General features: G+C 40.2%; 1 protein-coding gene across 1 annotated transcript in view; it reads left to right on the top strand.

The window, feature by feature from the left end:
• wdr18 (WD repeat domain 18) overlaps positions 1–23,448 on the top strand; it is a 217,438-nt gene that overhangs the window by 92,552 nt on the left and 101,438 nt on the right. The window contains exon 6 of the mRNA XM_043721023.1: positions 5,263–5,406. Coding sequence (XP_043576958.1) covers positions 5,263–5,406 — 144 coding nt within the window. The remainder of the gene's footprint in view (positions 1–5,262; positions 5,407–23,448) is intronic.

Here is a 23,448-nt window from a genome sequence, read left to right as displayed (position 1 = left end):
GCTGATTTTATGGGAGAGGAGAATGTTCAAATCCTACGACTAGCAGCTGAGAGAATGCTTCCGCTTTCTAGACCCGGACTGAGACAGAACTATCCAGATTTTATAACTTAAAACTTAATTCATTGCATATACTGTAAAGCACTTTTAGAAAGCTATTATTTGGGCAATAAAAGTTGCTATTAATTGAAGTCCTCCCACGCACTAGAGAGCTTAGGCAGTTGACATGTTCTGTCAATCATTAAATGAAAATTTCAATTCGGTTTTTATTTATCAGAGACATTAATGAAATTGTCATTCGCAGTGTAAACCAGAATCTTCAGTGTCAGTTTATAATTATTTTTAGACTGAATTTGATTACTGTATTGTCAGGACTGAAATTCTAAACTAGATAAATGAAAGATTATTTGTGTGTGTATGTGTTGGGGGGAGGAGCGGAGGAGCAGTCTTTACAGAAGTATTACAGTTGAGAGCAATTAAAGAGAAACTTATTACAAATATCAAATATTACTTTGTAGATGGAAGCCATTCAGATTGTCACACTTAGCATGGCTTTTAGAAAGATCTTCACTTTGTCTCAATTTTGTGCTCATTTCCAAGCATTTTAAACACTTTCAAATATTTTAAGCACTGTCCTTTTCAAAAATAAACCTGTCAATCCATTTTGGACTGTAAAAGGAGAGATCATGATTTTTTTCTGAATGGTGTGAAGTTAAATACAGTGGATGTCCAAAGAAACCGGGGGGGTTCAGATGCATAGATCTTTAAAATGTTACAAACTGGTGCAGAACATAATCAAGAAAGCTAGTAGAATGCTGGCCATTACATCTAGAGGACTGGAGTACATGCAAAGGTTATGCTGTAGTTATACAAAACCCTGGTTAGACTCCACTTGGAGCACCGTGAGCAGATCTGGGTGGCACATTAATTGAAGGATATATTGACCTTGGAGTACAATATTAGTTTACAAGAATGATACCTGGACTTAAAAGGTTGAATTATGAGAAGAGATTGTACAAATTGTTTGTTTTCTCCAGGATTTAGAGGGTTAAGGGGTGACCTGATCAAATACTTCAAAGTATTAACAGGGAAAGACAGGGTAGATAAAGATAAACTGTTTCCACTGGTTGGGGATTCTAGAATGAGGGGGTATAGCCTGAGAATTAGTGCCAGACTATTCAGGAAAGATATTAGAAGGCATTTCGACACATTAAAGGGCGGTAGATGTTTGGACCTCTCTTTGACAAACGTGAATCAGTTGCTAAATCAGGTACTGAATCAGTTAATTTTAAATCTGCGATATATGCATTTTTGTTGAGCAAAAGTATTAAGGGATATGGACCAAAGGCAAATATGCGTAATTAGGCCCAGATCAGCCATCATTGAATGATGGAACAGACTCTGAGCTCCTGTTCCTATATTCCTAATCTCCAATGGCATTGAGCAAGCTGGTTAAGACCACGTGCAGTGTTTGGATCAAGTAAGGTTAGAGGGTAGGGCACACTGGGTACAGGAAGAAAGGGGATGATGGTAAGGAATGGAGATGGGGAAGTGGCATTGTGATAATGTCACTGGATGAATAATCCAGACTACTAGGCTAATGTTCTGAGGGCATAGGTGCAAATTCCACCATGGCAGATCGTAAAATTTGAACTATAATTAAAAAGGTGGCCTAATGGTGGCCATGTAACAACTGTCCATTGTCATAAAAATCCATGTGATTCACTAATGTAATTTAGGGAAGGAAACCTGCCATCCTTATCTGCATGTGACTCCAAATTGACAGCAGTGTGGTTGACTCCTAACTGATGTCAAGGAAACCAGGGATGGGCAATAAATGTTAGTTAGACAACGCATCCAAGTACCATGAATGCGTAAAAAGCAGTTGGGGAGCTTTCAGGGAAGGAGAATAGAGGTGAGGATGGATAGGTGCAAACAGGTGCAAACTAACTTTAATTTTGAGGACAGCTTACGTATACTTGGCGTGTATCCCCTTGTGCTTGTTAAGGTGATCGAGTTGAAAGATAGCATTAAAAAGTAAAATCAGGAAGCACATTTTACACATTATGATGAAATGGAACAATTTTTTCTCTCAAGTCTATAAATGTTGGTTCAATTAAAATGTTGTTGTTAGGTAAGAGTACTAAGGAAAATAGAGCAAAGACAAGTAAATGCATTTAAAGTATAAACAGAAATAGGTTCTTGAATGGCAGAACAGGGTGGAAGACCAAATGGGCAAAAGTGAGGACTGCAGATGTTGGAAATCAGAGTCTAGATTAGAGTGGTGCTGGAAAAGCACAGCAGGTAGGGCAGCATCTGAGGAGCAGGAAAATCGACGTTTTGGGCAAAAGCCCTTCACCAGGATTTTCCTGCGCCTCGGATACTGCTTGACCTGCTGTGCTTTTCTAGCACCACTCTAATTTAGACTCTGGAAGAGCAAATGGCCTAATCCTTTTATGATCGGTTTCCAGCTGGTGTTCTGGGAAGATATCATAAGCAGGGTGTAGTGATTGTAATGAGGTCAGCTCAGTGGTCCTCGTAGAAGCATAGAAGATAGGAGAAGGCCATTCAGCCCTTTGAGTGTGCTCCACCATTCATAGAATCATAGGATCCCTACAGTGTGGAAACAGGCCCTTCAAGCCCAACGAGTCCACACCAAACCTCCAAAGAGTATCCCACCCAAACCCATTCCCCTACCCTATTACTTTACGTTTACCCCTGACTAATGCACCCAACCTACACATCCCTGAATGCTATCGGCAATTTAGCATGGCCAATTCACCCAACCTGCACATCTTTGGATTGTGGGAGGAAACCGGAGCATCCGGAGGAAACCCACACAGACTGGGAGAATGTCTGAGTGGAGTTTGCACATTCTCCCATGGCTGGAAATGAACCCGCATCCCTGGAGCCGTGAGGCAGTAGTGCTAGCTACTGAGCCACGATCATGATCGTGGCTGATTGTCCAAATCATCCTGCTTAATCTTGCTTTCTTCCCATAACCTTTGATCCCATTAGCCCCAAGTGCTATATCTAGCCAACTCTTGAATACATTCAATGTTTTGGCATCAACTGTGGTAATGAATTCCAAATGCTTACCACTTAGGGTGAAAACATTGTCTTCTCATCTCCATCCTAAATGGTTCTCCTCAAAACCTCAGACCGTCACTCCTATTTCTGGATGCACCCACCATTGGGAACATCCTCCCTGCTTGTACCCTGTGTTAGAATGTTATAAGTCTCTTTTGAGGTCCCCCCTCCCCCCCATCTGAACTCCAACAAAAACAATCCTAACCAAGTCAACCTCTCCATATGAACTTCAGTAAGGTGTTCAACAAGGTTCCCCATGGGGGACTGATTAGCAAGGTTAGATCTCATGGAATACAGGGAGAACTAGCCATTTGGAGACAGAACTGGCTCAAAGGTAGAAGAGAGACGGTGATGGTGGTGCAAGGTTGTTTTTCAGACTAGAGGCCTGTGACCAATGGAGTGCCACAAGGATCGGTGCTGGGTCCACTACTTTTCATCATTTATATAAGTGATTTGAATGTGAGCATAAGAGGTATAGTTAGGAAGTTTGTACATGACACCAAACTCAGGGGTGTAGTGGACAGCAAAGAAGGTTACCAAAGATTACAACAGGATCTTGATCAGATGGGCCAATAGTTGGGAGGACTTATACACTTAATGGTAAGGTCCTAGGGAGTGTTGTTGAACAAAAAGACCTTGGAGTGCAGGTTCATAGCTCCTTGAAAGTGGAGTCGCAGGTAGATAGGATAGTGAAGGCGGCGTTTGGTATGCTTTCCTTTATTGGTCAGAGTATTGAGTACAGGAGTTGGGAGGTCATGTTGTGACTGTACAAGACATTGGTGAGGCCACTGTTGGAATATTGCATGCATTCTGGTCTCCTTCCTAACGGAAAGATGTTGTGAAACTTGAAAGGGTTCAGAAAAGATTTACAAGGATGTTGCCAGGGTTGGAGGATCTGAGCTATAGGGAGAGGCTGAACCGGCTGGGCTGTTTGGTCTCGAGAGTCAGAGGCTGAGGGGTGACCTTATAGAGGTTTAAAACTCATGAGGGGCATGGATAGGATAATTGACAAAGTCTTTTCCCCGGGGTGGGAGAGTCCAGAACTAGAGGGCATAGGTTTAAGGTGAGAGCGGAAAGATATAAAAGGGACCTAAGGAGCAACCTTTTCACGCAGAAGGTGGTGCATGTATGGAAAGAGCTGCCAGAGGAAGTGGTAGAGGCTAGTACAATTGCAACATTTAAAAGGCATCTGGATGGCTATCTGAATAGGAAGGGTTTTGGAGGGATATGGGCTGGATGCTGGCAGTTGGGACTAGATTGGGTTGGGATATCTGGTCGGCATGGACAGGTTGGACCGAAGGGTCCGTTTCTGTGCTGTACATCTCTATGGGTCTATGACTGTGTATGCCATCTCTGGAATCAGCCGAGAATAGAAGTTCCCTGATTGGGGCTATTAAACTGTCCAATCAGGGAGCCCTGGCTGTCAGATGTAAACAGGAGTGTCGGAGGTTCTGTTCACTCTGAGAAAGCTGGATCAGTATCAAGTACTATGCTCATGTAAATAAAATAGTGACTTGGTGACAAGATTCCAGACTTTGTGGAGTTATTTCACATGCCACCCAGAGATATGGTTTTGTTAAAAATGCATTTCTAATCACAGCCATACAACAGTGAATAAGTTGTACTTGCCTCCAGAGGGCACTAGGTCCAATAGAAAGAGTAGTATTACTAGACATTGAGGTTGGAAGCAGCTGTGTTTTATTTTTTCTGCACTGGCAGCTACTTCCACCTGTGCAGACAGCAAAGGATTGTATTCACTGATCTGCATAGGTACTGAAGAAGGTATATTGGCAAGAAGCAGTCACAAAGTGAGCGTTTACAAGCATGCATCAACTGCTGTTGAAATTGCTGAATTATTTAAATATCAACCAGAATCTGAGGTAATGCTGCAGAGCTAATTGTTCAGATTGTTCCAGAATATGAATGCAGCAGAACATATTGACTTTGCTTGTTTTAACAAATTCTAGCTAATTTCCCACCGTCTCATATTACAATACAACAATTCAAATCTTTGGTTGAAGATTATATTCTCCCCATCCTTTCTTCCCCTACCCCCTCTCCTTCCCTCCTTATCATTCTACTTTCCTTCTACTCAAGACATTAGAGAATTTCTGAAGTTAAATCATTTCCATATTAATACAGTTTTTTTTATCTATTCCCCCCTCAACCACCAAGCTTTGGGAATTATGCTGTGGAGAACTCCTGCTGTCTGTGTTGTTTGACGTCGGAATCATATCTGTGACCCTCGATCCTTGTGAATATTGTCTGTTCTGTGGAGGCAACGACGGATCGATATTTCAGGTTAATTTGTTCACTGAGGTGAGTAGAATCTTTATGTATTTTCCAACATCTTGGAATCCTTGGAACATGCTTCAAGTAAAATCCACAATTGTTAAAAGTTCAAAGGAACTGCATAGAATTCTTAGAGTCTTTTTACAAACCTAATAATGGGACTGACAGTTATTTTCAAAAATTATGTAAGTTTCCCAGTGAGTAAACGTTTGCACGCATGACAAGTTTAAAGCTTTTTCAATAAAAGCTAAAATCACCATCAACTAAATGTTCTACGCTATACTGTACAAAAACCATTTCTCATTAGCAGCTTAACACAACTGAAAGCTCATTCAACAAATCTCATCATTCAATCTTCTGATCATAAACATATGGGCTTCCAGTAGCAAGGAACCTTGTGGTATCTCTTTGGTTTCTAAAGCTCCTCAAAGCTGCTTAAAGGTAAGGTGGCATCACCATCACTGTATTTGATGGTGCATACAAAACTAATCCCTTTTCTTTGCTAAACATAATAGCACCTATTTTTTGTCATTATCAAATCTCGCTGATGGATCCTGAGAGTCTTGTACAACAGGATCAGCTCACTTCCCCTTTGTTTTACAATGTGGAGCTTAATTTCAGTAATGTTTGAATTCAATTTATGTCCTCATGGCAGCCAGATCATATGGCCTTGTCCATGTGCTGATTTCAGCATGTACCATTCCCGTTTACAAATCCTTCTGTTTTACTTGAGATTTACTTCAAAACATAATCCACTTATAAAGACTTGCATTCGTAACAGTTGAAACACTAGGGATGACTGTTGGAAAGTTTAGCATGCATTATATGTCATATTCTGCCATCTGTACAGGGTTTTGAAGGTATTGGGACAGCATTTCAATGAAGACTTCTCGTGATTTTGCCCTTTTTTTTGCCTCTATGCTGATTCATGTGGCATAGTTGCAAAGCCTTTCAGGAGATAGGAATATCTCACCATTCTTCATGCCTATGGAATATTCAGTTGTGGGAAGGGTGGATGCAACAATGACTGCAATTAAATCTCTCAGAGCACCCACATCCACTTTGCAGTGTGTAGCCAAGATGCTTCCATTTGTAGGGAAGTTGAAACCATGATCATTTTTTTTTTTAAAAAGGTTGTCATTAATAATTCTTCAGATTGTTCCAGAATATGAATGCAGCAGAACGTATTGGCTTAGTTTGTTTTCACAAATTCTAGCTAATTTCCCACCATCTCATATTACAATACAACAATTCAAATCTTTGGTTGAAGATTATATTCTCCCCATCCTTTCTCCTTCCCTCCTTGTGTTATTAACAAGAGGATGAGATGAATTAAATCATTTAATTTATCTTCTTTTCTAAAAGGATTTTTAGACTTTTATCAGAACATAAGAAATAGGAGAACAGTATTTAGGCCTCCCCAAGTCAGATCTGCCATTCTATAAGATCATGGCTGATCTTTTCAACCTTTAACTCCCCTGTATTTCAAAAATCTATCGACCTCCTCTTTAAATATTTTCAGTGATTTAACTCTGTGGGATAGAGAATTCCAGACATTTACTACCCTCAAGGAAAAGAAATTCTTTTGCATCCCATGGACGGGTTGGACAAAAGGGTCTGTTTCCATGCTGTACATGTCTATGACTGTATAAGTGGTTCAAGTTCATTTGGGTGTAGGTGACTGAAGTTGTAGAGTTCTGTTTAAAGTTCGCAAGTCGTGAAATGAGTTTTAAATGAGTAACTCCCTATCCTGTAACTATTTTAGATTAGATTAGATTACATTACAGTGTGGAAACAGGCCCTTTGGCCTAACAAGTCCACACCGCCCCGCCGAAGTGCAACCCACCCATACCTCTACATTTACCTCTTACCTAACACTACGGGCAATTTATAATGGCCAATTTACCTGACCTGCACATCTTTGGACTGTGGGAGGAAACCGGAGCACCCGGAGGAAACCCACGCAGACACGGGGAGAACGTGCAAACTCCACACAGTCAGTCACCTGAGTCGGGAATTGAACCCGGGTCTCAGGCGCTGTGAGGCAGCAGTACCAACCACTGTGCCACCGTGCCGCCCTCTTTTTTTTTCAAATTAAACGATTTTGTCCCGTAGTTCAGTAGCTCCCACTAGTGGTAATGTTGGGTCAGACTTTCCAAGAGTGGTCATACAGATGTACCAACCACTGTGCCACCGTGCCGCCCTCTTTTTTTTTTCAAATTAAACGATTTTGTCCCGTAGTTCAGTATCTCCCACTAGTGGTAATGTTGGGTCAGACTTTCCAAGAGTGGTCATACAGATTACCACTCCGGCTCTTCACTATTATTGAAGAAGAGGGCTCTGCATTTTTGAGAACAGATTCTGCTCAAGGCTCCCTTTGAAATGCGAAGCCATGCTTCCTTTCTGACAGTGTATTTGATAGTGTAACTTTTTCCTAAGTAACTATTTTGTTTAATTTCATTGCAAGAATAAGCACACGAATACCTATATCCCTCTGTACCATTCTTTGTTTTAGTCACTCTGCCTTTTAATTCTTTCTCCCAAAGTGCATAGCTCTCACTGTCCTACACTAAACTCAAAATGTTTTTGCCCATTCTGTGAACTGACCTGCATCCCCTTGTAGATTCATTACAGTGTGCCTTCTAATGGATTTTTGTATCATCAGCAAATTTGAATACATTACACTCTGACCTTTCGTCGAAGTCATTACTTTTCAATAGTAAGTAATTGAGGAGTTTGGGACTAATCCTTGTTGCACTCCACTCGATGCATCTTTCCAACCTGAAAAAGATCTATTATTCCTAACAATCTTCTGTGTGCAAACCAGCCCTCAATCCATGCTAACACATTACCCCCAGTACTGTAAGTAATCTTTTTATATGGCACCTTATCAAAGCTTTGTGGAAAGCCAAATACATTACATATACTGATTTCCCCATTATCAGTTCTCCTTGTTAAATCTTCAAAGAAATCTAGCAAATTTTTCAAACACAATTTCCCTTCCACAAGCTCATGTTGACTCTAGCTACCTTGTTTTTCACTATTGCTTCCTTAATAATGCCTTTTTCTAATGATGGACGTTAGGTGAACTGGCCTGCAATTTGCTGCATCCTGTCTCCTTGCTGGAGTGGAGCACTTCATTAGTGGTTTTCCAAACAACTGGAAACCACCTAGTTCTGGAATCTTTTGACCAATACCTGAGCTATCATTAGAGTTACTTACTTTAAAATTATTGGATTGAGATAATCAGTTCTGGGTGACATGTCTGCTTTTAATCCTAACAGTTTGTCAAATACTTCATCTTTTATGATAGAGATTGTTACAAGACCTTTCCTTCAATTAGCAACTTGCTTATCTGCTACCTTTGGGATGTTTCCAGTGTCCTCCATCACAAAGACTGATGCAAAGTAGTAAATTATGTGGTATTTCTGTGTTGCTCATAATTAATTCCCCAATTGTATCCTCGAAGGGTCCTACACTCTAAGCTACTCATTCTTTTTATATACTTACAGAAGCTCTTGTTTGTTTGTCTATTTCTTGCCAATTTGCTTTCATAATCAGTTTTCTCCATCTTTGTTAGCTTTTTAGTCATCCACTGCTGATTCTCAAATTAAATTCCCAATCCTCTGATTACTGGCTTTCACTGTTTTACATGTATTAGGCTTTGGTTAGATATTCTCCTTGATGGCCTTTTTTTTTAAACCACGAAGTGGTGGAGGCTGATACAATTGCAGTATTTAAAAGACATTTGGATGGGTATATGAACAGGAAGGGTTTGGATGGATATGGGCCGGATGCTAGCAGGTGGGAGTAGTTTGGGTTGGGATATCTGCTCGGCATGGACGGGTTGGACAAAAGGGTCTGTTTCCATGCTGTACATGTCTATGACTGTATAAGTGGTTCAAGTTCATGTGGGTGTAGGTGACTGAAGTTGTAGAGTTCCGTTTAAAGTTTGCAAGTCGTGAAATGAAGTTGGTTTCCACTTTTTCCAGAGATGCAAGTTTACTTCCAAAGCTATCAAAATTAACAAAGGATACTTAGACTGGAGGCAAGCTGAGCCAAGTTTGGAATCTGGCTGTGGGATCATCGGTTGGACTCTTAGCCAACTCACTCAGTGTTAACAGCAAGCTGCTTCTCATCAGACGGAAGAAAGGCATTTTCAAGTACAACATTTTTCAAAGATTGAGTGTTGGTCATGTGATGGAGTTCCTTGATATATCAGTTTGTATTTAACCAGGCAGTTTTTAAAGTAACAATTAGATTCTATTTCTGTGGCCATTGCTGTTGTTTGTTTGTATGAGATAAATTGAGAGCTGGGGGAGACATTTGCTGGTCTCATTGTGCTGCTTGGACTGCAAAGACCACACAATGCAAGGGTTTAACATTCCAGAAGGATGATGCCTTGTGCTGTTCTGGTCATTGTTGTTGGGAATCCTCCAGTAATTTATATGGTATGAATTAGTTCAGTGGTGATTTAGTTCAGCAAGGACATTTGAACAAAATTAAACAATAACTTATAATTTTAAAATAATTAATGACTTTTCTTTGTCTTGTGGATATGACACAGGCAGAAATGAATTTACAAGAAACTCGTTACTCAGATTGGTTAGAATGAATACTTACTAGATGTGGATGAGATAATGTCAATGGATGCATTTTAAGGGAAAGCTAAATAAGCATTAAGGCAGAAAGGAATAGGAGATATGCTGGTTGGGTTAGACCATGTAGGATAAGAGGTGGCATGTATGATGCACAGACAGCAGCATAAACTAGTTCGGCTGAATGATATGTTTTTTTTATTATGCATTCCAAAAATTGCTAGACACTGATTAGGAGCATTTGTTTTTTTCTCTACACCCTTTCATAAACTCAGATGGACATAGATAATTGGATTGGATATGTTGCTTCCCCAGATGAGAATACCAACTTCACAAATTGGAAATTGCTCTGTCTCCTTTTATCCTATTTGAATAAGTTCGACCATGGATAGTGCAATTATTCACTGAATCACCAAGGAATTGAGTAATTGAATCCATTGATTATCAATACACAAGCCTTATAAATAAGCTAAATCATTCTAAAGATGTGGATTCTTAGTTTAATATACAATCACATTTCTGGACAGCTGTGCCCCCATGCCTTTCCTATTAGAATTTTGGATTTTTTTGAGCAAGTTTGTTTTTTATGCACAGTGAAGTAAATGTTTCCTGTATTGGTAAGGATGGGAATAGTTTGCACATAGTTACACGTACATATCGAGGTAAGATAAACAAGAAAGAACCCTAAAAAATATTGGGAAATGTGGGATTAAAGACCCCTGGAAAAGCAAAAGAAGATTTTTGTGCTTACTGCAAGTTACCATATTATGTGCAGGTCCTTGATTTCTAAGATGTGGACAGTAAAACTGGCAATCTCTAGTCATTCAGCTTAGATCCCAGTTATGCAGCACTTGTTGTAACTTTAAAATTTCTTGTGAATTAGTTTTTTTTTGAAAGAAGTAATTTAAATGTATCTCTTAGATTCGATCTATTTTCTGTTGTAAAAGGAGAAATTGTGCAAAAATGGAGCATTATTATATCACTCTGGCTTGAGATTTAAGACTTGATAAATTCTTCCACTTTTCATCTGGATTACTGCCAGGCACTCAGTGTCATTGTAGCTTTCATTGTTTTTATGGATAATCTATTTCTCCACCAGTGTGGTAATCTATTGACCTGTACATATGTCAGTAGAGGGACACAGCGCAGAGAAGCATTTTTGTTGTAACTTCAGTCTTTTGCTGCCAGTTATATCTTTTATACATTTAATGCATAAGAAACTAAAACCATGAATATATGGAAAATTCAAATGCTTATTAAGCATTATCCAACCTGATGGATAATTTTGGCTGACAAATTTCAACAGGATGGCTTCCATTTTTAGATGCTTCTGAATGCAGCTGAGGAAAAAGGGAGCTTCTGACCTGACATTTCCAACACTTTAATGTGCCACCTTAAGGCTGGCATTGGAGTTGCTTTTGTTTGCTGGAAAAAGAACAGTTTGTGTGAAGTTTGTGTGGATATTTTGCGCCTTTCAAAACTGAGGGCAGAAATGAGAAAAATATATGAAAAATCAAGGATTGCTGCATGGTTTGAAAATAAGTAATTGCAGCTGAACACTGTTTGTATAGCTGTATTTGCAGGTGAGCTGGAGCTGAGGGGTTCTGTTTTCAGATGGATTTCTGGTTGACAAAACAAAATTGATTGATACATGGATTAGTGACCAGTTATCTATGACAAAGGCATTTTACCTGCCAGCAACAATATTATTGGCTCTCAGGTGACTGAACACAGATAAGTGATCAGATCGCCACCAGCTCAGGAGCTTTGTCTCTGCTGACTGCAGTCAAAATCCACTTTAAACCTGAAGGAAACCAATTTTATCTTTCCTTCAGCAGTTGCTGTAAGTTCTGACTTTTTAATTGGTAAATATTAAACTTTTATAAATGAACTAGCTACCTTGTTCCTCTTGCAAACCAATAGAAACATTCAGAAAAAGGAGGCCTAGATGAAACCTGATCAGCAAGAACCAGTTTAACAGATCTTGTGAAGTTGAAAATCACAACACCAGGTTACCGTCCAACAGGTTTATTTGGAAGTACAAGCTTATGGAGCACTGCTCCTCCATCAGGTAGCCACCCCAGTCTAATACCAGCACCTCCACATCTGATCTTGTGAACAAAGACTACTGAATCACCATTCCAGTTCTCTCCCCATACATGTTGTTTTTCCTTGTCTATCTGTCTGTGTTTGTGTGTAAGAGGATTAGAATATTAAATAGTGAGATATGCCAGTGGTTTATAAAAATGTTTCTGTAGCTAAAGTCTAATTACTTGTAATAGTATTTCTTGTTAAATACAAAATGTGCTTTCTGCTTTTCATCAACCTGGGTCTGAAAATTTAGTAAAATGGGATATTTTGTGTAATTTTTAAAATTCTAACTTTTGTGATGACTCTGGGTTTGATTTTCAGTGTACAATCCCAGTGAGTTATGACATTTGAAACACATTTTTTCTGTTTGAGATTTTAAAAAAAAGTTATATTGAATTCATTAGAAAAAACTTGCATTTCTATATCTCTGATTTATGCTGTGGTAATATTTCAAAACATTTCACAATGAATCGCTTTAGTATAGCGACTGTTAGCATGTAAGCAAACACAACAGCAATTCTGTGCTAGCAATACACCACATAAAAGAACTGAAGTAGAATTATTAGTTAATTTGTTTTTAGTAGTGCTAATTGAGGAAGAAAATTTGAAGAGGGCTCTGAACTTCCTGCTCCTCAAATATTGACATAGTGTCTTGTATATTCACTTGAATAGTTTAATGTACCAGTTGTTAATATATGATATTGAAACATTCCTGGGTTCTCCACAATATAGATTAGATGTTCAACCTGTGAAGTGGACCCAAACTGCTAATGTGAGTGTTTATAGAAGCTCTTAGTTGTAATGAAAATAAAAGCACGTTTATCTGCAAGTATCTTATTAATCGTGATGTTTGAACATGTAAGATTGCCTACTTTAGTATTAAGGATTAACAGAGAAGAGTTGTGCACTATATTGAATCTGGTACAAAAGTGACAATCTGAGACATTATAAAATGGCTACAACACAGAAGGATGCTGTTAAATCTGTAGAACCTATGCAACCAGCCTGCATTTTTTATGTTTATAACTTCGTATCCATGTGACCTCTGAGCTCCTTTATAGATCCAGCTTGCTGCCATGTCTTGGATCTTCACTGGCTTTTTCTTTTGCGACCAGTCTGCTATGTTGCACGTTATCAAAAGCTATATACTCAACTTTTAATAAAAGATATAGGTGTACATATAATATACCTTGATTGACACTGCTTGTTACCCCCTTAAGAAATTCAGTCATTCATTACATACGATCCTGCCTTAATAAATATGTGCCGACTATATTTGATGCATTTGTTTATTTCCAAATAAAGATTTATTCTGTCCCACAGATTTTTTTTTTGATCATGTCTTTTTACCACTAAGATTAGGATGACTGGCCTGTAGTTAATAAATAAATAAATCTTGTGTTTTACACATTTAACAGAGCAAAAAACTGCAAGGCAGTGGATAAGCAGGAGGCTGGAAGAACACCACCTGATGTTGCCTGGCTTGCTGTGTTCTTCTAGCCTCCAGCTTGTCCGCTGCTTTGTAGTGCCAGAGACCCGAGTTCGATTCCAGCCTCAAATGACCGTCTGTAGAGTTTCCAATTCTGTCCATGTCTGTGCGGCCACTGAGTGCCCCAGTTTCCTCCTACAGTCCAAAAATGTGCATGTTAGGTGGATTGGTTCTGCTAAATTCCCAATAGTGTCCAGGTGTATAGGCTAGGTGGGCTGAGGAGTGGCAGATGGAGTTCAACCCTGCCAAGTGTGAGGTTGTCCATTTTGGAAAGACAAATAAGAATGCGGAATACAGGGTTAACGGTAGGGTTCTTAGTGAGGTGGAGGAACAGAGGGATCTTGGGGTCTATGTTCATAGATCTTTGAAAGTTGAGAGGAAGTCGTACGAGGCTAGGTTGAGAGTTCTCGGCCTTTTCTCGTTGGAACGGCGAAGGATGAGGGGTGACTTGATAGAGGTTTATAAGATGATCAGAGGAATAGGTAGAGTAGACAGTCAGAAACTTTTTCCCCGGGCACAACCGAGTGTTACAAGGGGACATAAATTTACGGTGAAGGGTGGAAGGTATAGGGGAGATGTCAGGGGTGGGTTCTTTACCCAGAGAGTGGTGGGGGCATGGAATGCGCTGTCTGTGGGAGTGGTAGAGTCAGAATCTTTGGTGACCTTTAAGCGGCAATTGGATAGGTACATGGATGGGTGCTTAAGCTAGGGCAGATGTTTGGCACAACATCGTGGGCCGAAGGGCCTGTTCTGTGCTGTATTGTTCTATGTTCTGTTATGTCTTCAGTAAATTCTAGTCTTTAATAATCATTTTTTAATTGATTTATAAAATATTTTTGGGATAGTCTTAATGTTTGTTCCCTTTCATAGCTTTCCTAATTTTCTTTCTCATCTCCATTTCCCCACCCCTAAATGCCCACCCCCAACAATGGTTATCACCTAGCTCCTCTTCAATATCGAGGTCTCGGTATCTATCCTTCAATTTAAGCTTAAAGCCCCTTGGCATTCTGAATTTTTTTAATCTGACCATTTTTCTTGTGAATATTCTTGATACAAATCCTCACTATCTTTTATCTGAATGCCTCCCACTGATCTGGCACTGGTTTATCTTCAAGTCATTGTTTCAGTCCACCTGCTAAATCACATCTAAGCTTCATAATATGAGACTTACCGCAAATGTGAACTAATCTATCTATTTGTTTCCATAACCACCTTTAAATTTAATATGACTTGTGTTCCTTACACCTGTTCAACCTTGTTTTCTAAAACTAAGTTTAAAGCCTCACCTCTCTTGTTGCACTTGCTCCATTTTGGTTTGGAAAAAAAGATTCTCGAATTCTGCTCTCCTGCTTTCTGTGTGCCTTTAACATTAATCTGTGTTAATGTTTGGGTAGATAAAATTCCTCACGATTACAGCCCTGCTGATATTGCATTTCTTAGAGATTTGTCGACATGTTTGCTTCTCTCTGACTGGCAGTCTATAGTACACTTCCCAAGAACATGACTGCCACTTTATTTCATTCTTCACTTCAAACCATCTGGCTGAATTTGATCTTTCTGTACCCTATCCTCCCTTCTCACAATTATAATAATCTCTTTAAATAATATTGAAACCCACTCCCTCCACATTTTATTCTCCTTTCCATCGCGCCTGGAAATCTTGTAACCTGGAATGTGAGCTAGCGTTCCTGTCCTTTTTTCAGCTTTGTCTCAGTAATAGCTATAGTACCATATCCCCACGTCTTTCTCTGTTTTCATCTGTTTTTTTTACCCTAGGCATTGAGTTTTAGCACCATTTAGCACTGCCAGGCTTCCTTCCTTGTCGATTTTCTAACCTTTGCTACCTCTGCCTTCAAAACAGTGTAAACATGTTCCTGATTTTCAAGGCACAGACTTTGTGCAATATGAACATTTTTAAATTGAGTTGAGAAAGGGAACAACATGCTGCAAATTTGACCATTGAATGTCAGGTGATGTTTTGTAATTTCTCTGCAAAACGTTAACTCGGGTCTGTGGAAAGCTCTTAAACTGTTGGTGGAATCCCTTCCCTTGAAATGGCAGTCAAAATGCAGAACTGCTTGTGAATTTACACCTATTAATTATCGAAACTCAAAATCAATGGCCCGCAGATTGTGCAGATGTGAACTCAATACTTAAGCCAGTTTCTCAACACCTCTCTCTATCACAAGCAGATGTGACCCATCACCATTCATTCCCAATTATGTAACAGTGGCTTCTGACTTTCAACATCTTTGTGTGAGCAATTGAAGAGTTGACTTTGAATAATAAATCTTATTACTCCAAGAATCATCCATACTCAGCACAGTCTGGAAACATCAGGACAAGAGAGATTATTATTCCAGCTACAATAATAAAGCTCTGTCTGAACAATCAATCAGCCCAGGGAATGAGAGAGAAGGTCTGATTTTCTTCACCTGCCAAGATTTGGCTCTGGAGAAAGTTGGGCATGACTATAAACCAGCAGTTTCTGAAGTCCATTCATCCAAAAAGCCATGAGAGAGAATCTGTCCAGGCCTGCAATGTGTGCATGTTAAAGCTTAAATAATTGCTTCACTTCAATGATTTGCATCTTATTAATAACTTGAATGCATGCTTTCTATTTTGAATCCAGCTTTATTTGTGTGTGTGTGTGAGAGAGGGAATGCAAGTGTATGATCAATGAATGAGGGAGTGAGGTGTGTTCCATTTCATTTACGTTTTGGTATTAAAAATAAAATTTACTCTTCTCATTTAAACTAACCCAAAAGCCTGCCGCCCCCCCCCCCCCCCCTACCCAAGTATTTAAAATGTTCCTTGTAAAAATACACAATGTTGCAGACAATTGAGAGGGCAAAGAGGAAAAAAAAACACTTCTGTCCTTGCATATAGCAGTACTTCAATCATGTTTAGTACTAGTGACTTTTGGAATTTAATTTGCATCTCATGTCTTCATTCGTCTTGCTTGAATTCTGATCCACTTTTTCATTTTGTCCATTTCTCTGAAGCAGGTTCTTTGCTGGATTTCCTTCGGTTTGCTTTTTTTAAAAATCTATGAATATCTCTGTTGGTTTCAGGAAATAATCTGCAATGCAGTGTAAGGTTTTCCTCGATTTATTTTCATATTAAATCATTGAGGCACTAAGTGCACAGGATAGTCGTGTACTCGGGACATAATCAATGTAAAACTAACATATCTTCACTGTGCATTAGCACTTTTTGCAAGGCCAGCTTTGTATTATTTCAAATTCTGTCAATGGTAACAAGCCTTTTAGTTGAAGTAGGTGGACGTATTCACTGAGAAACTGTAACTCATTGAAATAACTGCACAGAGGTCAGTATCCCGTCACCAAAGTCACCCTTTATTTCCGTGTGCACAGTACACCGGCTGTGATCAGCCAGCTCTGAATCAGTCCCAGAAGATCTTCTGAGACTCCTGTTTATATCTGTTAACCAGGGCTACCTGATTGGGGTTGCTAAACTAGACCAGTCAAGGGTCTGTCAGTAAGATCCATCTGCTTCCAGTCACTACATTTCTACCCACACCTAGTCCAGGGATAAAGGCCCGTTCTTTCTCTGGTAGCTTCTCCTGGGACATTTTTGCCCCAGGCCCAGATCCTCTGATTCGGACACGGGTGGCACCAGACTTGAGGGCAGGAATAGGAGGATAGAACAGATGAATACATGGCTGAGGAGCTGGTGTATGGGAGAGGGATTCACATTTTTGGACCATTGGAATCTCTCTTGAGAAAGAAGTGACCTGTACAAGAAGGACGGGGACTAATATACTGACAGGGAGATTTGCTAGAGCTGCTCGGAAGGATTTAAACTAGTAAGGTGGAGGGGGTGGGACCCAGGGAGATAGTGAGGAAATAGATCAATCTGAGACTGGTACAGTTGAGAACAGAAGCGAGTCAAACAGTCAGGTCAGGCAGGGACAAGATAGGACTAATAACTTAAACTGCATTTATTTCAATGCAGGGGGCCTAACAGGGAAGGCAGATGAACTCAGGGCATGGTTAGGAACATGGGACTGGGATATTATAGCAATTGTGGTTTTGTTCGCCGAGCTGGAAGTTTTGTTGCAAACGTTTCGTCCCCTGGCTAGGCGACATCATCAGTGCTTGGGAGCCTCCTGCGAAGCGCTTCTTTGATGTTTCCTCCGGTGTTTATAGTGGTCTGTCCCTGCCGCTTCCGGTTGTCAGTTTCAGCTGTCCGCTGTAGTGGCTGGTATATTGGGTCCAGGTCGATGTGTTTGTTGATGGAGTTTGTGGATGAATGCCATGCCTCTAGGAATTCCCTGGCTGTTCTCTGTCTGGCTTGCCCTATGATAGTAGTGTTGTCCCAGTCGAATTCATGTTGCTTGTTGTCTGCGAGTGTGGCTACTAAGGATAGCTGGTCGTGTCATTTCGTGTTCCATTTATATCGTTTATTGATTTATCTCACTGGGTTTCAACCTCATTAAATGATCACCAGCTAAGTACTTTGCCCATCATTGCTGGACTACCATCAATCCCTTTAATGAAACCTGCAAGTGTTGCCTTCCCTACAATGGTGTTGTAAAGTATCATACTTCATCATTTAACTTTTTGTTAAAGCAGATGTACAAATGTACCCTGATAACACGATGGATCCAGATTTCCTGCTGTAATTATTACTGTGGAAGGATTGAAGCAAGGCCATATGGGCAGCTGGGAAATGAGATAGCAAGAATCCAGAGAAAGTATATTCCTGTCAGGGTGAAAGGGAAGGCTGGTAGGTATAGGGAATGCTGGATGACTAAAGAAATTGAGGGTTTGGTTAAGAAAAAGAAGGAAGCATATGTCAGGTATAGACAGGATAGATCGAGTGAATCCTTAGAGTATAAAAGCAATAGGAGTATACTTGAGGGAAATCAGGAGGGCAAAAAGGGGACATAGCTTTGGCAAATAGAATTAAGGAGAATCCAAAGGGTTTTTACAAATACATCAAGTACAAAAGGGTAACTAGGGAGAGAATAGGGCCCCTCAAAGATCAGCAAGGCAACCTTTGTGTAGAGGCGCAGAAAATGGGGGTGGGGGTGGTAGAGATACCAAACGGGTATTTTGCATCAGTATTTACTGTGGAAAAGGAGATGAAAGATATAGACTGTAGGGAAATAGATGGTGACATCTTGCAAAATGTCCATATTACAGAGGAGGAAGTGCTGGATGTCTTGAAACACATAAAGGTGGATAAATCTCCAAGACCTGATCAGGTGTACCCTAGAACCTTGTGGGAAGCTAGAGAAGTGATTGCTGGGCCTCTTGCTGAGATATTTGTATCATTGTTAGATACCGGTGAGGTGCCAGAAGACTGGAGGATGGCAAATGTGGTGCCACTGTTTAAGAAGGGTAGTAATGACAAGCCAGGGAACTATAGACTACTGAGCCTGATGTTGGTGGTGGGCACGTTGTTAGAGGGAATCCTGAGGGACAGGATGTACATGTATTTGGAAAGGCAAGGACTGATTAAGGATAGTCAACATGGCTTTGTGCGTGGGAAATCATGTCTTACAAACTTGATTTGAGTTTTTTTGAAGATGTAACAAAGAGGATTGATATGGGCAGAGCGGTAGATATCATCTATATGGACTTCAGTAATCTGTTCAACAAGGTTCCCCATGGAAGACTGGTTAGTAAGTTTAGATCTCATGGAACAAAGGGAGAACTAGCCATTTGGATACAGAACTGGCTCAAAGTAGACGACAGAGGGTGTGGTGGATGGGTGTTATTCAGATTGGAGGCCTGTGACCAGTGGAGTGCCACAAGGATCGGTGTCGGGTCCTCTACTTTTTGTTATTTACATAAATAATTTGGATGTGAGCATAAGTACAGTTAGTAAGTTTGCAGATGACACCAAAATTAGAGGTGTAGTGGACAGCAAAGAGGGTTACCTCAGATTACAACAGGATCTTGATCAGATGGGCCAATGGGCCGAGAAGTGGCAGATGGAGTTTAATTCAAATAAATGCGAGGTTCTGCATTTTGAGAAAGCAAGTCTGAGCAGGTTATACACTTGATGGTAAGGTCTGAGAGTGTGTTGCTGAACAAAGAGACCTTGGAGTGCAGATTCAGAGCTCCTTGAAAATCGAGTTGCAGGTAGATAGGATAGTGAGGAAGGCATTTGGTATACTTTCTTTTATTGGTCAGAGTATTGAGTACAGGAGTTGGAAGGTCATATTGCGACTGTATAGGACATTGGTCAGGCCACTTGGAATATTGGGTGCAATTCTGGTTCTTTCCTATTGGAAAGATGTGGTGAAATGTGAAAGGGTTCAAAAAAGATTTACAAGGATGTTGCCAGGGTTGGAGGATTTGAGCTATGGGGAGAGGCTGAACAGGCTGGGGCTGTTTTCCCTGGAGTGTCGGAGGCTGAGGGGTGACCTTTTAGAGGTTTATAAAACCATGAAGGGCATGGATAGGATAAATAGACAAAGTCTTTTCCCTTAGGTCGAGAAGTCCAGAACTAGAGGGTATAGATTTAGAATGAGAGGGGAAAGATATAAAAGGAACTTAAGAGGCAACTTTTTCACGCAGAGGGTGGTACGTGTATGGCATGAGCTGCCAGAGGAAGTGGTGGAGGCTGGTACAATTGCAACATTTGAAAGGCATCTTGATGGGTATATGAATAGGAAGGTTTGGAGAGATATGGGCCGGGTGCTGGCAGCTGGGACTAGATTGGGTTGCGATATCTGGTCGGCATGGATCGAAGGGTCTGTTTCCATGCTGTCCATCTCTTTGACTCTATAACTTCCCTGCTGGTAATGATGTCCCATTGTCCAAGGCCAATACTTCTGGGAGTCCATGTATCACGAATGATGCTTGCAGCTTTTCTATCATTATTCCTGACTTTGATGAATGAGCTGTATGCACATCCAATCACTTTGAATGGACATCCACAATGACCAGCATGAAAGGATCAGCATAGTTGACATGTAACCAAGTCCAGACCTTTTCCACTAACATGGGTGCTGCTAGCAGCAATTTCTGCCCTTGTTGACACCCTGGGTACTGCCTCACCACGACTACTATGTTGGCATCCAATCCTGGCTATCAGAAATAACTGCTCACCACCATCTTCATTTTGGATACTCCTGGATGACCCTGGCAGTGACTTTTGCTCAGGGCAGTCATAAACTCCTTACAGTAATACAGTTGGATGGTGATCTGGCCTCGCCTGGTCCAGAAAGGTTTCACGCCTGGTTGTTATGGCCCTTTTGTTGTCCTCATCACCAACAGCTGTCCTAGTTTTGTCAGGATGGGATCTTTTTGTGTTCATAGTCAGATATTGCCAGCAGTGACCGGTAGGGTGTCCAGAAAGTTTTTAACCAGAATAGACTCTTGCAGTAGAGGACTGTTGGCGGAGTATCTGCCAGTGGGAGGTGGCTCAAGGCATCTGCATTAGCCACTTGGCCTCCTGGATGATGTTCCCATTTGCCACACTTTCTGATGACAAAGCCAGTTGTGGTGCCTGTTTTGAAGTCCAGTTGAGCTTCAGCTAGTAGGCACCTCTGCATGGGTACGTCATTAATCCCACGTACCAAACCGTGTCTCAGCATCTCATTCAGGTTAACTCAAAATCACATGCCTCTGCCAGTCATCTTAACCTCGTCAAAAATCCCGATAGGGATTCCTTTGGTTTTTGAGCAGCCAAATAAAACTGATAGCTTCTTAGAATTAGAAGAGGTTTGGTTCATAATATTCCTTAATCAAATCCGTTAACTCTTGGAAGGTTTTAGTGTCTCATGCCTCTGGGAAAGTTAAGCCCCTGAATAACTGAAAATGCTGTAGGTCTGCAAGCAGTCCAAAGGATTATTCATTGTTTTTCATCTGCCCCAATGTTATTTGCTGGGGAAAAGATATCACATTCTTTCAATGTACTGGGCCCAGTCTCCAGTGGTGGGATTAAACAAATCAAGTTTCTCAAATAACAGCATGATGCCAGAAATGCTTCCCCAAAACTCAAAAACAACTGTTGCGAGTGAATATTCTTCAGGCAAGTACTGCTTTTTCTGTTGCCACTGAAATGACTGCACAGAGACCAGTGTCCCATTACCTTTATTTACATGTGCACAGTATACTGGCTGTGACGAGCCTGTTCCGAATCAGTCCCTGAAGTCAAAAGACCTTCGGAATCTCCTGTTCATCAAATCAATAAGATCCACCTGTTTCCATTAATTACACTTATCAACTCTCCTCTTCCTAGCACGTTTTCTCAACTTTTCTGGCCAGAAGTTAGGGGGTTCCAAGATGACAAGATTTGTCCAAGTTAATATTGGAGTAGCTTATTTATGATGGTGTGATGGCTTTCAGCATGGTCCTTTCATTTCTACTACTGGAATATAATCTAGACTGTGGTAGGATCTGTTTTCTGTGGTCAAAATGAAATTGATATTAGACAGATGTGTCTTGTTCTTAGCAGTACAAGTTCGCTGCCCAAATGTAACATCTGTTTTTAAAAAGGATTTTTTGATTAAGTTTGGAAATTGAAGATTTTAGGTTTAACCTGCCTGTCACAAATTAGCATACAATTTCTATTAAAAACCAAAGAAAACTTCTGTCGTCTTTTCATTAACAAATACAAATTTAAATCATAAGCCATCTGCTCTATACATTGATATACTGGTGAGATTAAGATCAAGCAGGTGGTTTGATTTGGATTAGCTGCATTTAAAATATGATTTAAATTTGTATTCATTTATGAAAAGACGACAGACATTTTCTTTTGTTTTTATTAGAACTTGTATGCTGATTTTTGGTTTCGGTGTCCTGTATGTTTATTTGAACATCAGTGCAAGCAGAAAGTTTATCCCAATACTCTTTGTGGAACTTTGTTTGAAAATTGGCGGCTGTGTTGTCCTGCATTACTGAAGTGACCATCATACATAAGTACTTCATTGGTTATGAAGAGTTTTGGGATGTCCTGAGACTATGGAATGTGAATCTAAAACTAGGGCATATAGTCTTGGGATAGGGGATAAGATTATTTTAGAGCGAAATGTGATTTTCTCACTCAGAGGGTGGTGAAATTTTCTAACTTGGGCTGTGGATGCTCAATCATTGAGCAATTTAACATTAGAAATTGGTAGATTTCTGGTGACTAATAATATCAAGGAATATGGAAGTGGTTTGCGAAAGTGTCATTGAGAGAGATCAGCCATCATTTAAATAAATGTTGGAGTAGACTCAGCAGGCTGATAACCTACAACCGTTCCTGTGTTTCTCATTCCTCTGAGATGTTGTTTTGCGAAGGCACTTGCAATGGCAGTTAAGACTCAGTGACAGTCGTTTGGGACTGGAGTCTCATTGAGATCAGACTGGATAAAGGTCACGTATTTTCTTCTCCTTAATGATGAAACAGTAGGACTTTTACAACTAAAGAGACAGATTTAGTCTGTTTTACTGATTCATACTAATTATTTCTATAATTTTAAATACTAAAGTCCAATTCTAAAACTGTCATAGTAGGATTTTAATTCATCTTCTCTGAGTTACAGACGTTTCGCCTATACTGCACATTTCTTCAATGTGGGTTAGCTATAACTCAATTGAAGAATTTAGACCATTATTTGTGGAATGCGAACTTGCCTTACTTGAATTGGCTATAGCACGATTCTGGTCCCAATGGTTTAAATGCGATTTTCATATAATGCAGGATCTCACAGGAATGGAACTATCGTGTTATATCAGACTATTGTGCAACAGTACCCAATGTAAGAGATATATTTCTTTGCTCTATTTTGAAGAACTGACATGCTGAAGTATTGCTCCATAGGCAATGGCAGTTTCTTACTACCTTGCTAAAAAAGCATTCTTGTCGTCTGAATGATTACTCTAGTGAGTCATAGAGATGTACAGCATGGAAACAGACCCT

This window comes from Chiloscyllium plagiosum, chromosome 31, assembly GCF_004010195.1.
Source record: "Chiloscyllium plagiosum isolate BGI_BamShark_2017 chromosome 31, ASM401019v2, whole genome shotgun sequence".
NCBI lineage: Eukaryota > Metazoa > Chordata > Chondrichthyes > Orectolobiformes > Hemiscylliidae > Chiloscyllium > Chiloscyllium plagiosum.
The sequence above is the reverse complement of the archived record's forward strand: the minus strand, read 5'-3'. Positions and strand labels throughout refer to the sequence as shown.